The sequence below is a fragment of the Heptranchias perlo genome, chromosome 8, assembly GCF_035084215.1.
Source record: "Heptranchias perlo isolate sHepPer1 chromosome 8, sHepPer1.hap1, whole genome shotgun sequence".
NCBI lineage: Eukaryota > Metazoa > Chordata > Chondrichthyes > Hexanchiformes > Hexanchidae > Heptranchias > Heptranchias perlo.
In genome coordinates, this window is record NC_090332.1 from 76,907,023 (window position 1) to 76,923,493 (window position 16,471).

Genomic DNA, 16,471 nt, shown 5'->3' on the forward strand with positions numbered 1-16,471 from the left:
TCAGTTTTCAAGGAGGGAAACAAAGTGTTTTATGCTGTTGGAGGCAGCCTACCACTATAGGGTTAACGTCGCTTACAGATATTATGCTTGGCAAGAAACCTTATCAACTATTGATCCGGAAGAAACAATGATGGGAGAGTACTCGAGATAAGAACTCTTCATTGTACAGCCATTCTTAACAGTGGACAGGACCCAGGGTTTATTGACAGTAAATGTACTAGTGTGTTTATTGTCTGCTGAGAGTGTTTGTATATAGGTTTATTGAAGCTTTATTAGGCCAGTTTGTCTGAAGTAATGCTTTAGCCTTGATAAGCTGAAAAAGGGGAAGGATCTGGCCTAGAATTTGTGTTTTTGTTTTCAGAAGTCAAGAGGAAATTAGTTTTAATGCAGAAGTTGAAGTTTGGAGGAGGAAGACATTTGTGCAGAAATTATGTTCAGGAATGGGGTTAGGTTGAGAGCAAATTTTACGAATTGAGATAAACTTTACAAGTTGGCCTCCTAGTTGAATGGGAGATCGAGCCTGGAGGTGAGGCCTCCTAATTTTCTAATTATGCACTTTGATGATTAAAATTTTTTTTTTGTGGGGGGGGGTTGCAAATCGGACGTGTTGTCCCCCAAGCTCGATTGTCCAATCTGTGTCCCCCCACCTCGAGCAAGGCTGTGCCCCAGGAGTACTAACTGGTAACATTTACCCCATAGTCCATCCAAGTTACAAGTAATATGACCTCACATTATAAGTACTTGCAAGCTGAAGTTCAAAATGATGGAAGGTGAACCAAGAACAAAGATTATGGACAACTCACACAGATGTACCTGAATGGTCAGGTCTTCAGCCGTCTAGGTCCTATGCTCTGGAATTCCCTCCCTAAACCTCTCCGCTTCTCTGAAGACCCTCCTTACAACTTAGCTCTTTGACCAAGTGTTTGGTCACCTGTCCCAACGTCTCCTTCTTTGGCTGTGTCAATTTTTGTCTGATAATGCTCCTGTGGACTTGTTTGTTTTTTATATCAACTTCGTTCAGATACAGAGGTAAATTCTGGCACTGGCAGTGTATCACCCACAATCAGCAGATATCATGGGCAATGCTGCTCTCGCACAATTTACCCCTCAAGACGTAAACAGAAAATGCATGACCACTATCATTGGTTAGTTTTTTGAAGCACATACAGCAACCCTCAAAGCTCAACTTTGTTGATATGATTGAGTTCTGCAACATTAAGTTGAACAGAACTAACATGTTATTGTAATTCCTAAACCAAATTTCTATTTGTGGTAATTAAGTTGACAGTCATAGCTGTAAGAATAAAGAAAATATTTGCACTTTTGTCTAGTTCAGTCAGCATCTCTTGCCTGAGTCAGAAGGTCGTGGGTTTGCACCCCATTCCAGACACTTGAGCACATAATCCAGGCTGTCGGAGGTGCCGTCATTCAGATAAGAAGTTAAACCGAGGCCCCACCTGCCCTATCAGGTGGACGAGAAAGATTCCAGGGCACTATGCGAAGAGGAGCAGGGGGGGGGTCTCCCAGTGTCCTGGTCAGTATTTGTCCCTCATCTAACATCACTAAAAAGAATTACCTGGTCCGTCATCTCTGCCATTTGTGGGACCTTGCTGTGTTAGTTTACATTATAACTGTATAAACAGGGCAGATGCCCGGTTTCAAAAAAGGGATAGATAAACCTAGTAACTACAGGCCAGTCAGTCTAATGTCAGTGATTTAAAAACTACTAGAAAACATTGTTAAGGACAAAATTAATTCTCAGTTGGAAAAGCATAAGGAACAGCCAACACCAATTTGTTAAAGGCAAATTGTGCCTGACTAAGCTAATTGAGTTCTTTGACGAAGGTAGTGTTGTAGATAAATATATAGACTTTCAAAAGGCTTTTGATAAAGTACCACCTAACAGAAGCAGATGGGATTAAAGGGACGGTGGTAACTTGGGCACATAATTAACTAAAGGATAGAAGGCAGAGAGTAGTGGTGGACGGATGTTTTTCTGACTAGAGAGAAGTATGCAATGAGGTTCCCCCGGGGGTTGGTTTTGAGACCATTGCTTTGCTTGTGTATAAACGACCTGGACTTAGGTACAGGGAGTACAATTTCAAAGTTTGCGGATGATATAAAACTTGGCAACCTAGTAAATAGCAAGGATAGCAGGCATCAGGAAAACTTAGGCTGGTGAACTGGGCAGACAGATGGCAGGTGTAATTTAATGCGGATAAGTGTGAAATGATGCACTTTCAGAGGAACAACTTGGAAAGGCACCATAATCTAAATGGTACTATTTTGAGAGGGGTGCAAGAGCAGAGGGACCTGGGAGTACATATTCACAAATCTTTGAAGGTGGCAGGGCAAGTTGATAAGGCGGTTAAGAAAGCATATGGGTTACTAACTTTGAAAATAAGGGCAATGAATACAAAAACAAGGAATTCATGCTAAACCATTCCTAAACACTGGTTAGGCCTCAGTTGGAGTATTGTGTACAATTCTGGGCATCACTCTTTAGGAAGGATGTCAAGGCCTGGGAGAGGTTAAAACAGAAATTTACCAGGGATGAGGGATTTCAATTACAGGGAGAGATTGGAGAGGCTGGGATTGTTCTCAGAGCAAAGAAGGTTAAGGAGAGACCTAACAGGTATTCAAAATTGAGAATTTTGATAAATTGCTCCCAACTTGCTGTTTCCTCTGGCAAGTGGGTCGGTAACCAGAGGTCATAGATTTAAAATAATTGGCAAAAGAACTAGAATGGAAATGAGAATTTATTTTCCAGAGGGTTGTTAAGATCTGGAATGGACTACCTGAAAGGGTGGTGGAAGCAGATTCTATAGGAACTTTCAAAAGGCAATTGGATATATACTTGAGGATTAATTTGCAGGGTCATGGGGTAAAGCTGGGGTGTGGGACTAAATTGGACAGCTCTTTCAAAGAGCCGACACAGGCACAATGGGCTGAATGGCCTCCTTCAGTGCTGTACGATTCTATGCAGATCAGGAAGCAAGAAGGGAGTCAGCAAATATAGAGCTGCTTCAAAGGAAATGCATTAGTCGGTAATGCAGTCAGCAAGATTCACAAGGCAATGCACCACTAGTTTTCCACCTTCTACACCGGAAGCACATTGAATCAATGCCGCTGTAAATTAGGTGCTGGAACATGCAGATCATTCTAGAAAGCTCAAACAAAACTGTGACAAAAGACACAAGCACGTGATAAACCACTTTATTTCTTAGTGATATAAGCCTCGGTGTCAAATAAATTACTGTTCCCATAAACCGTGAACAGTCATTCACAAGGTCAGGTCCCTGATAATTTACAAAGTTTCACAATTGGACAGGGTTGTATAATAGAACAAAGTTAGACAGGCATGGCTGTAAACGAAGGTCACTGCTTCTTGGGCAGGGCAGCGACGAACAGTTCGTACATAACGTAGCCTGTACCTGAAATAAGGAGAAAAAAATTACTGCAATCACGTTCAAGCATTTTAAAACAGTATTTCAGCAATACTGTGGGCTTTTCCAGCACATGCATAATCTTCGTTCATCACAGACAATTTACCAAGTATATAGAAAGTTTTCCTCCATGTCTATTTTTAGGATGGGAATTTTTGACTTATTTCCTATTCTCCACCCCCCACCCCATGGCATCCATTACTCCCATGTCACTACCATTCCTACGCCTGGACTGGGCATTGGGTTCTGCACAAGAACAGCCCAGAGAATGTGCCCCCCCCCCACCGTCTCTCCTGTCGTGAAGCATCAATCTGCGACTTGTGATTCATAAGAACATAAGAAATAGGAGCAGGAGTAGGCTATACGGCCCCTTGAGCCTGCTCCGCCATTCAATCAGGTCATGGCTGATCTGCGACCTCAACTCCACTTTCCCACCCGATCCCCATATCCCTCAATTCCCCTCGAGTCCAAAAAACTATCCATCTCAGCCTTGAATATATTCATGACTCAGCATCCACAGCCATCTGGGGTAGAGAATTCCAAAGATTCACAACCCTCTGCATGAAGAAATTCCTCCTCATCTCAGTCTTGAATGGTCACCCCCTTATCCTGCGACTATGCCCAGTAGTTCTAGACTCTGGCCAGGGGAAACAATCTCAGCATCTGCCCTGTCAAGCCCCCCCAATTTTATATGTTTCAATGCAATCAGCTCACATTCTTCTAGACTCCCGAGTATAGGCCCATTCTACTCAACCTCTCCTCACAGGACAACCCCATCATCCCAGGAATTAATCTAGTGAAGCTTTGTTGCACCGCCTCCAAGGCAAGTATATCCTTCCTTAGATAAGGAAACCATAACTGTACACAGTACTCCAGGTGAGGTCTCACTAAAGCCCTGTACAATAGTAGTAAGACTTCCTTACTCTTGTATTCAACCTCCTTGCAATAAAGGCCAACATGCCATTTGCTTTCCTAACTGTCTGCTGTACCTGCATACTAACTTTTTGTGTTTCTTGTACGAGGACACCCAAGTTTCTCTGAACAACAACATTTAATAGTTTCTCACCATTTAAAAAATATTCTGTTTTTCTATTCTTCCGACCAAAGTGAATAACCTCACATTTCTCTACATTATATTCCATCTGCCACCTTCTTGCCCACTCACTTAATCTGTCTATATCCCTTTGCAGACTGTGTTCTCCTCACAGCTTACTTTCCCCACTTAGCTTTGTATCCTCAGCAAACTTGGATACATTACACTCAGTCCCTATATCTAAGTCATTAATATAGATTGTAAATAGCTGAGGACCAAGCACCGATCCTTGTGACATCCCACTATTTACAGCCTGCCAACTTGAGAATGATCTGTTTATCCCTACTCTGTTTTCTGTCCTTGAACCATGCTAATATATCACCCCCAACCCCATGAGCCCTTATCTTGTGTAACAACCTTTTCTAGCACCTTATCGAATGCCTTTTGAAAATCTAAATATATTACATCCACTGGTTCCCCTTTATCTACCCTGCTAGTTACATCCTCAAAAGACTAATAAATTTGTCAAACACAATTGCCCTAAAACCATGTTGACTCTGCCTAATCATATAACTGGCCTGTAATTCCTTGTTTTCTCTCCCCTCCCTTCTTGAATAGCAGGGTAACATTTGCTACCTTCTGGTCCACTGGGACTGTCCCAGAATCTAGAGAATTTTGAAAGATCATAACCAATGCATCCACTATCTCTGCAGCCACCTCTTTTAGAACCCTAGACTGTAGGCCATCAGGTCCAGGGGATTTGTTGGCTTTTAGTCCAATTAGTTTGTCCAGTATTTTTTCTCTAGTGATATTAATTGTTATGCTCCTCACTCACTGTGAAGACATTTGTTTAACGCATCTGCCATTTCCTGATTCCCCATTATAATTTCTCCTGTCTCAGCCTCTAATGGACCAACGTTTATTTTTGCTACTCTTCCTTTTTACATACCTGTAGAAGCTCTTACAATCCGTTTTTATATTTCTTGCTAGTTTGCTTTCATATTCTATTTCTCCCTTATCAATTTTTTGGTTGTCCTTTGTTGGTTTCTAAAACTCTCCCAATCCCCAGGCTCATTACTACTCTTGGCAACATTATAGACCTCTTCTTTCAATCTGATACTCTCCTTAACTTCTTTAGTTAGCCACAGGTGGATCACTTTTCCCATGGAGTTTTTATTTCTCAATGGAATATATACATGTTGAGAATGTTGAAATATTTCTTTAAATGTTTGCCATTGCTTTTTAACTGTCAAACCCTTTAATTTAATGTCCCAATCTACCTTTGACAACTTGCCCCTCATACCTATGTAATTGGCTTTATTTAAGTTTTAAGACTTAGTTTCTGACTTAAGTACATTGCTTTCAAATTCTGAAATTCTATCATTATGATCACTCTTCCCCAGAGGTGCTTTTACTGAGAGATTACTAATTAATCCTATCATTACATTATACAAGATCTAAAATAGCCTGTTCCCTGGTTGGTTCCATGCGTATTGCTCTAGGAAACCGTCTTGATTACATTCTATGAACTCGTCTTCCAAACTGCCTTTGTCAATTTGATTTGCCCAGTCTATATACAGATTGAAGTCCCCCATGATGACTGCATTTCCTGTTACAAGCTCCCATTATTTCATAATTACTACTCTGTCCAACAGTATAGCTACTATTAGGGGCCTATAAACTACTCCCACCAGTATTTTCTGCCCCTTGTTATTTCTAATTTCCACCTATATTGATTCTACTTCCTGATCTTCCAAGCCAAGGTCCTTTCTCACCACTGGTTGGAGCTACAATCCAGGATGTCAATGGTGTGGGGACCCCTGGCACGAATCAGTCCCACCCCCACACTTTGGTGCTCCAATGTACTGTCCTGCTTTATTTTATCCCCCTACTTCCATTTCCTGACACACTGGTTCCAGAAGCAACTCTAACCCCCACCTTTCTCCATTGTCTGCCCAAGTGGTCGCTCTTCCTGTGCGAGCCTGCAGCTGCACAGCGAGCAAACTATTTATCCCAGAAGGGGCAGCGTAGCCAAGCCCAATCCTGCCCTCATCGGGCCCTAGCTAGTGGGGACCCTGGTCGTCTGCTCATTTCCCCTTTGCAGAGACCAATTTGCAACACACAGTTTATATATGCGTGGATATATTCAAATAGTCTTAATTATACAACTGTCAATTTCAATTAAAAGGCTCTCCTCCTCTCTCCCCTCCTCCCCCTCTCTCTCCCTCTCCCCCCCCCCCTCCCCCCCCAACAAATGTAATCCCATCCCCTCCCAAAGCTGCTGACCATCACACGGTGCACAAGGGTCTTGGGAGCCCTGTAGTACTTCATCAAACCAGCTATTCCTCATGCTTGAGCCTAGACAGCAAGAGCTGGCTGGCCATTCAACCTCGGAGGGGGGATTCACAGCCGTTCCTGTACTCACCTGACACCTGCGTCATTTCTAGCTCCAGGGCAGGCAGGTCACTGGATAGGGACCCAATGTCTTTACCTGCTAGGACATCCAGAGATCAGCACGTTTTTAAAGTACCAAGTATTCCTTACCAACAACAGTGAGTGCCATGGTTAGCCTATAGAGCACAGCATCTGCGACTCCTCCTTTTAAATAGACCGGCATCCCGTTGTCCTCCTGTAACAAAGAAATGGAATCACAAAAGTGCAGTCCCAGCTGTACTCCACTGTATTCTGCATTAGGAAAGGTGAAGCCCCAACTACCCAAACCTACTGCTGCCATTTGCTAGATTTAGAGAGGCTGACCCAAATTCTCCATGTACAGGCTGCCATTCGGCATGGCAGGGAGGCTTCATTCAGAGAGACCAAGGCAGCAAACCAGCCACTTATACATCTCCTGAAGAACAGACTGCCTGCTCGCTGAGCAGAGCAAAGTGAGACGGGGAGGGCAGGAAAGGAGGGTGGGGCAGGGGGTCAATGTGAGGTAAGGCAGGGGAGCGGGTCTTGGCAGGTGCAGGAGGCACAGCATGTGAACCACATAAGCAATTTTAATTCCAATCTCCAGGGTGCCGTTCCTGCCAAATCACACGGCTCCTTCTGTTTCACAGACTCACTTAAATCAGATTATGTTTTCAATACCACTCTGTTGCACAGTACAGTTCTCATGACTATCTGTTGCTAAGATTTGTCAGTGAGATAAAGCAATTAATGTCACCTCAAAATGTGAACGTTTTTAGCGTACAGAACACAACACTTAAACCCCATGCTTCTTTTAAACACCGGCCCCCACCCCCCCAAAATCTGGATTCCAGACAGACCCAGACCTGTGACTTGTTCTCAGGCCTGTGCTAATGGGACCCAGCCACTAGGTGGCATATAACAGCACTCTGCAGCAAATCCGTTCCAATCCCCGTCAAAAGTGGGAAAGGGGAGGGGGCGGGAGAGGAGAAAGAGTGCCAAGATGTCCAGCCTTTGTTCAAACCTTCAGCATAGCTGAGTGAACACTCAGGTACATAATTAAAGTCATGTATCTTTGTAATGGGGAGAGACTAGGAGCTGTGGAGCAGCAAAGGGATTTGGGTGTCCAGGTAAAGAAATCACTAAAAGCTAGTGGACTGGTACAAAAAGCAATCTAAAAGACTAATGGAATGTTAGCCTTCATCTCAAGGGGGCTGGAATACAAAGGGGTGGAAGTTATGCTACAGTTGTATTGAGCTCTGGTTAGACCCCATCTGGAGTACAGCACTCAGTTTTGGGCACCACACCTCAGGGAAAGATTGGCCTTGGAGGTGGTACTGCGCTGATTCACCAGAATGATACCCAGGCTAAAAGGGTTAAATTATTAAGACGTTGCATAAACTTGGTTTGTATTCGAGTTTATACTGTTCAGGGGTGATCTACTCGAGATGTTTAAAGTGATAAAAGGGATTTGATAGGGTAAATACAGATGGGGGAAATCCAGAACAAGAGGGCACAATCTTAAAATTAGACCCAGGCCATTTAGCAGTTAAAATTTGTAAGCACTTTTTCACACAAAGGGTAGTGGAAATCTGGAATACTCTCCCCCCAAAAGGCACTGGGGGACAATTGGAGCTTTCAAGACTGAGATCGGTAGATTTTGTTGGTTAAGGGTATCAAGGGATAGGGAACAAAGGACGGTAAATGGAGTTGAGGTGCAGATTAGCCATGATCTGATTGAATGGCAGAACAGACTTGAAGGGCTGAATGGCCTCTTCCTGTTCCTATGTTCCCAAGAGCTACAATGCACTGTGCTGCCTACAGTTTGAGAATCACCCAAGACACTGCACTGAATGTGGTCTACTTCTGCAAGATGTCAACAGGCAACTCAGCTTTGCATGTTAGTGTGTAACAAATGTGGCAGCGTGTTAGATCACATGTCTCCACATTGACTCAGTAAAACCAAAGTGCACCCTGGATTTGAATAATGCTCCCTGTGAGGTCTCTAATGCCTCTTCTGTTCTCCTGGAGAGAGAGTACAACACAAAGCCTGCCATCTGACAAGACCATTGTTCTCTCCCCTCCAGCCTCTAACTCCTCTATATTAAATCAATAGAATCAGAGTTCCAGCAGAGAAACAGGCCATTCAGCCCCTAAAGTTTGCAGCAGCACTTTTTCTCACAACCCACCCAGTCTAATCCCACTCTCCTGCCCGCTCCCCATATCCCTTAATAACCCACCCAGTCTAATCCCACTCTCCTGCTCACTCCTCATATCCTTTAATATTCCTTTTTTTCTAGCAACTAATTCCTTTTTAAAAATAATTTCTGGACTCTGCTTGAACAACAGTTTTTGGCAGAGAATTCCACATTCTTACCCCCCCCCCCACCCCGTTTAAAGGAATTTTTCTAGCCTCCCCTTTAATTCTGTGATCACTTTACGTATGTCCTCTCATTACCTCGGAGAGTGGTGTTGCTGCAACCACCTGCTACATAACAGGAAAATGAAGGCTGGGCCGATGTGCGACTGTGGAGAGACTATCCAGACCATGGAGCATCTAGTAAACTATTGCTTACTAAGATCCTTCCCTGGAGGAACAGCTTCTACTCGCTCTGTATCACCAGAGGCCATAGAGCGGATGACAAATTTGGTCTTCGACATGTAATGTATCTTTTCAAGGTGCCATATATGAGACTGTGCAGATGCGGACTTTGCTTCCTTATTTCTCCTGAGCTGTCAGTATGCTCTCTTACCTGCCTGTCCTCCCCATCATCCTCACCGTGTAGAAATTGAGACACCCTGCACAGTTTCTCATTATAACGAACTCTTTCCTGGAACTCAAGGCTGCAACTTCTTGCCTCCTCAATCTGTTAGCAAACTAGATGAGCCTCAGAATCAGGAAAGTCTAGGAAGACAGAGCCATCCCTGCTAGCCGATGAATGAGACTTCACCTGACACGGCACAGGTTGTGAATTAGGAATCACCCAGTTTTCCCATTCTCTGTGGTCACCTCTAGGCATTGCTTAAATCCTGCTCATTCAAGCTCACTCCAAGTGGAGACATTTTCTGGCCCATTTTGCAAGATCTTGACCTTCCGTTCAAGTACCAACTGCAATAGCATCTGTGCTTATTGGGAAACATGAACATCGTAATCATTGTTTATTTGACCACACTGACATTATGTAACTTCCTGCAAGTGTTATTCAAACAGTCCTTAGTTCCTGATAGTCACTGGTTTCCTGGGTGAACTTTGCACTATTGAACAAGATGGTGTGGAGAGCACTGCAGCAAATCCTTCAGGTGTTTTCATCCCCTGTAAAATAAGGTTAAGGAGGAGAGGCAGTCTCAGCCTGTGTTCAAACCTTCATGGCAGCTGAGATGGAGAACTCAAATGCAGAGCAAAAGAGGCACAACAGGGGGGTAATATTCCACTTCAGCGCCTGGGCACTAGCCTGGAGGAGCAGATCGCCCGCCTTTTGTAGGACTGACCCAATTTTCATCACGTTGATTTTATTGGAACAAAAATCAAACAGGTTCTATAAAGAGCGACGACCTGCTCCACCAGCTTACCACATACCAGGGACAATGGGCCGAGCGGCCGCCTCATGCTGTAAGATTCTAAGATTAACCCCCACTGTGTCCTGCAAGTTGCCATACCAATGCCTTGTATTGTCCCACAACCCAAGAACCGTCAAGGAAACCAAGCTGGATACAGTAAACTACTGCTCTTTGACCAAGCTTTTGGTCCTAATATCTTGTGGCTCAGTGTCAAATTCTCTGTTAACACTTCTGTGAAGCGTTATATAAATGCAAGTTGTTGTTGCTCTGGAGAAAGGGGCAGCTAATACTGGGGATGACGGTCCCATTGGGAGCCACAGTGCTTCAAGCAAATGTCCATTCTAGGTGAGGATCAGCAGGCTGCATCACCACAGCAATCACTGCCCATCACAGCCAAACCTGACCCTGCCTTTATCCAGCATTCACACACACTTCTAGTAGAAGTCAACAGACAGCGATCGGGAAATCTGTGCAGACGGGGTTAAGACTGATGAGGTGCAGCGCAAAACACAGTGGATCGTGCTAGTAAATGCAGCGTATTCGACCCGTGATGAGGCAGGAGTAAGGAAACATGCAAAACTGTGGCCTTAGTGACCCGTAGAAATCCTTAACGGGTGGTTCAGTCGATGCTCAACACAGAATAACTGCATGAGATATTCGAGGCTTTAAAAATGCAGAGCCCGGGGTGGGGAGTCGCAATTGTTTGCTCGTAGTGCATTGTAGAGAGAAGACTGGTTCAAGCTCCGCTTTAGGAGAACTAGCTGAAGAATGTGAGCAGTTGGCCTTTTTACTAGGAAGCCTGGTTATGTTTGAAGTGCACCTTGATGACAATTGTTTAGTCAGCTAACAATGTTATTTATTGGCATGCAGCCTGTAGGCAAAGCTTGATCACAAAACAAATTCACACAGCAACTACTGACCAATATTTGCAGCCAACAACCTGTCTGCTGGTAGCTCAAAACTGCAGCTCATTTCTTCAAAAGGAAAAAAAAATTAAGAGTTCACTTTGGAAAAAAAAGATACCTTCAAAATAAAACTGCAAAATTTTAAAGGGCACATATACAAGTTAAAAACATTCAGATTACAGCATCACTACCCTTGTATTTGAGTGCAACACTGAAATTAAAGATTGATAAAGTTTACTTCAATGACAATTTGCAAGTTTACATTAATCCTTATGGAAGTTGGATACAGACAGCGGTCATCCTCTCCCCAGTTAACACAGCCTGTATCCAATCCACTTCCTACGATGGACGAGCCTTTGTGTAAACAGTAAATGATGGTTCTCCTTTATTATAGAATGTTTTAACTACCTCAAACTGAATTTCAAGCTACACCCTCTCAGGTTAGGCTTGTTTCTCAAGCATTTTTTAAAAATAAAATACAAAATATGTAAGTGTTTCAGAACTGTTAACTTAAACACGAAAGTGCCAAATCACTTCAGATCTCCAGATGTGATGCACAGTCTTATTAGCCCTGTTACAAGTTCTGACTATGAAATGATTAAACTAAGTATACAGATCCCATCCTGGTACTATATTCGTATTCACTGTGTGTAATATATATATATATATAATGAGCCAAAATAACATGAGATCATCTCTGACCTGTGTGGCTTGTCTATCGGCAACACAACGTTACACTATAATTCTAGTTCTGAAATCCAAGACACGCAGTATGTGTACACCAAGGGAGGTCACATTCCCCATCACAGAGCTGTCTGGATCTACACTGCAGTTGTAGAAATGAGTACTTAACTAATATTTTGGGATACAGTATGTGAGTAATTTGAGACAGGTCATGTGGTAAGTGTAGCAATGCTTGAGAGAAACAGGTGACTTTGGACCTATGATTCCCAAAACTCTCCACCACTGGGGTTTTCCTCACATTATGTCTGAGTCTGTTGTAGACTAATTGATAGACTGATTGTTATGATTAGTCAACAGCTCCATTATCACTATCATGTAACTAGCAGGATGGTAGAAGGCGAACTAGATGGACCTTGGTCATTTTTTTGTCTAGCAATTCCTATGTACTGGTACATGCAGCAGAAATCAGCTTCAATTTCCAAATTTAGCATCCGAATCATAACCAAATAAGTGTTCATTCGCTCACTTTCAGTTACACTATGAAGACCTGCATTAACCCCCTCCCCCCACCACATTCAGCAATCTACCCACAACCAGAGAACATACTTCAAAATGCAGGATATCAGTAACAGTACAATAGTGTCAAAGTTACAAGCAGATCTTAGAGGCTCAAAGTAACCCTCCCCTATTATGAACACTTCACTTACCTGGAAAAGCTTCTGCTTCTCCGCAATCCTATTTTGCACTTGCCTGCGGGTTGCAGTGCTGAAAGTTCGTTGCGAAAGCTGCTGAAAGGCCTGTGGGGATACCAGAAGCACAATGAAATGTAAACCCCCAGATGGGCAAGCATGACCGCTCGTGCGAAGGACAATAGCCCTCTACAATACTGACGATTCACTGACACATAACTGTCACTTAATCACAATGTGACATGCTTTGCGATGCGCTGAGACAATCAAGTAATTGCGTTTGGACTGTAGTAGCTGTTGTTGATGTGGGTAAAAGGTCACAGAAAAGTCCCACAAACAGCAAATGAGATGAATGACCAGTTAATGTGGTTATATGTGTATTATATCACTCATTTAAGAAACAATGACAAGTGAGACAAATTAACCTCCAAAATTAAAGAACATGCTGATAGCTGAATGGGTAATTGGGGTTTGGTCCCATGCCATAAACAACAGAACAGCTGGACCGTAGGTGAGTGCTGAGATAGCCCCCCATTAGCACAGGTGTGAGGGTATACTTAGCCATAGCATACTCAGTGGCCCTTGCTGGAAATGTGTATCTGGACACAAGGCCAAGATCAGCAGTGATAACCAAACTGCCAAATAAAAATCAAAATGCTGCAGACACTGGAAACCTGAAACAACAAAGGCTGGAAACACTCAGCGGGTCAGGCAGCATATGTGGGGAGAAGGAAAAAACTGAGGCTCTGGGACCTTCTTCACGTCATCTGTTGAATGACCTGCCACGAACAGCCCGTCAGTGCCCACAGCTTCACACTCCCAACCCCGACAGATCAGAAGAAAAGGGAGAAAATAAAATGAAAGCACTTACCAAGCTCACAATTTCAGATTCCAGAAATGTTTAAAGTGATAAATATTTAATAGATAGCTAAGCGCATAGATGTTATCTTTATACCTAGGTAATATCTCATGGAATACAATTAAATATATAGATAGATAGATAGGATATAGATAGATAGGATATAGATAGATAGGATATAGATAGATAGGATATAGATAGATAGGATATAGATAGATAGGATATAGATAGATAGGATATAGATAGATAGGATATAGATAGATAGGATATAGATTATAGATAGGATATAGATATAGATAGGATATAGATATAGATAGGATATAGATAGGATATAGATATAGATATCTCTCAGGTTCTTTGACATTATACATTGGCATTTACTAGATAGATATACATCCAGGTATATAGATACACATCAAAACATGGTTATAGATCTATATCAAGGATACAGATATTATTTTATATATATTAATGACCTGGACTTGGGTAGACAGGGCATAATTTTAAAGGTTGCAGATGACAAAACTTGGAAATGTAGTAAACAGTGAGAAGGAAAGTAACAGACTTCAGGAGGACAGACAGACTGGTGAAATGGGTAGACACATGGCAGATGAAATTTAACAGAGAAGTGTGACGTAATTCATTTTGGTAGGAAGAATGAGGGGCAATAGAAATAAAATGTTACAATTTTAAAGAGGGTGCAGGAACAGAGACCTGGGGGTGTATGTACACAAATCTTTGAAGGTGGCAGGCTGTTAAAAGCATACAGGATCCTTGGCTTTATAAATAGAGGCATAGAATACAAAAGCAAGGAAGTTATGCTAACCTTTAAACATCACTGGTTAGACCCCAGCTGGAGTATCGTGGCCAATTCTGGGCACCACACTTTAGGAAGGATGTCAAGGGCGTGGAGAGGGGGCAGAGGAGATTTGCCAGAATGGTACCAGGGATGAGGGACTTCAGTTATGTAAAGACAAGAGAAGCTGGGGTTGTTCTCCTTGGAGCAGAGACAGTTAAGAGGAGATTTGATAGAGGTGTTCAAAATCATGAAGCGTTTTGAAAGAGTAGAGAAGAAACTATTTCCAGTGGCAGTAGGGTCAGTAACCAGATTTAAGGTAATTGGCAAAAGAGCCAGAAGCAAGATGAGAATTCTTTTTCACATATCAAGTTATGATCTGGAATGCACTGCCTGAAAGGGTGGTGGAAGCAGATTCAATAGTAACTTTCAAAAGGGAATTGGATAAATACTTGAAGGGGAAAAATTGCAGGGCTATAAGAAAAAATTGAGTGGGACTTTTGGGATAGCTTTTTCAAAGAGCCGACACAGGCACGATGAGCCACACGGCTTTCTCCGAAGCTGTAGGATTCTATGATATTATATATTAGCAGTTAGTGGTAAATGTCTATCTGTAGCTGTTTTATATTCCAGTATATTATCTCGGTCTATAGTTACAGACTGTGATCGGCCTATAGATTCTATACATTGGTCTCAGGCCGTAGAGTGGTGTGGGGGGGGGTAAATACAGCGCCCGCTACTTTCCAGCCTCACTCCGACACCTCGGTCGGGGAATCAGCCCAGAGGGCGCGGCCGCCGGCGGGAAGGGGACTCAGGCCGGGTTGGAGGGTCAGACCTACCCGCTCGCCTTCCACTGAGGGAAAGGGGCCTGCGGCTCAGAGTGCCGTCCCCGCCTGACAGTGGGCCGCCGGGGCTCTCTTCCGGGAGACTTGAGGTTATAGAACAACCGCGGACAGGAGCTCCCAGAGACAACGCCCTCCCTCGCCGGCCCCGGTTCCGCGGCCCCCTCCTCACCCGCGGGCCCCGGATCCCCCCGGTTTCCCCCCTCCTCACCCGCGGGCCCCGGATCCCCCCGGTTTCCCCCCTCCTCACCCGCGGGCCCCGGATCCCCCCGGTTTTCCCCCTCCTCACCCCCCGGTTTTCCCCCTCCTCACCAGCCGGGTTTCCCCCCTCCTCACCCCCCGGTTTTCCCCCTCCTCACCCCCCGGTTTCCCCCCCCCTCCTCACCCGCAGGCCCCGGATCCCCCCGGTTTCCCCCCTCCTCACCCCCCGGTTTCCCCCCCTCCTCACCCGCAGGCCCCGGATCCCCCCGGTTTCCCCCCCTCCACACCCGCAGGCCCCGGATCCCCCCGGTTTCCCCCCTCCTCACCCGCAGGCCCCGGATCCCCCCGGTTTCCCCCCCTCCACACCCGCAGGCCCCGGATCCCCCCGGTTTCCCCCCTCCTCACCCGCAGGCCCCGGATCCCCCCGGTTTCCCCCTCCTCACCCCCCGGTTTCCCCCCCTCCACACCCGCAGGCCCCGGATCCCCCCGGTTTCCCCCTCCTCACCCCCCGGTTTCCCCCCCTCCTCACCCGCAGGCCCCGGATCCCCCCGGTTTCCCCCTCCTCACCCCCCGGTTTCCCCCCCTCCACACCCGCAGGCCCCGGATCCCCCCGGTTTCCCCCCTCCTCACCCGCGGGCCCCGGATCCCCCCGGTTTCCCCCCTCCACACCCGCAGGCCCCGGATCCCCCCGGTTTCCCCCCTCCACACCCGCGGGCCCCGGATCCCCCGGTTTCCCCCCTCCTCACCCGCGGGCCCCGGATCCCCCCGGTTTCCCCCCTCCTCACCCGCAGGCCCCGGATCCCCCCGGTTTCCCCCCCTCCTCACCCGCAGGCCCCGGATCCCCCCGGTTTCCCCCCTCCTCACCCGCAGGCCCCGGATCCCCCCGGTTTCCCCCCTCCTCACCCGCAGGCCCCGGATCCCCAGGCCGCTCATGTTTCTCCGACTTTCCGCAAGGACACACGCAAGACCACAATGCACCGCGCCGGGGCGGACAATCCGGTCATGTGATCGATTCCAAATCAACGCGTCATATTGCGTCATCGGTCGAC

General features: G+C 45.3%; 2 protein-coding genes across 2 annotated transcripts in view; one reads left to right on the forward strand and one right to left on the reverse strand.

Moving 5' to 3' along the window:
* The window catches only part of rnaset2 (ribonuclease T2), a 44,855-nt gene that overhangs the window by 6,104 nt on the left and 22,280 nt on the right, over positions 1-16,471 (forward strand). The window lies entirely within an intron of this gene.
* LOC137324731 (cytochrome c oxidase subunit 7A2, mitochondrial-like) lies at positions 3,201-16,433 on the reverse strand. The gene is made up of 4 exons (XM_067989379.1): positions 16,326-16,433; positions 12,743-12,832; positions 7,024-7,108; positions 3,201-3,434 (listed from the first exon to the last, which is right to left on the reverse strand). Exons 1-4 carry the CDS (start codon positions 16,353-16,355, stop codon positions 3,379-3,381), a joined length of 261 nt encoding a protein of 86 aa, XP_067845480.1. The 5' UTR covers positions 16,356-16,433; the 3' UTR covers positions 3,201-3,378.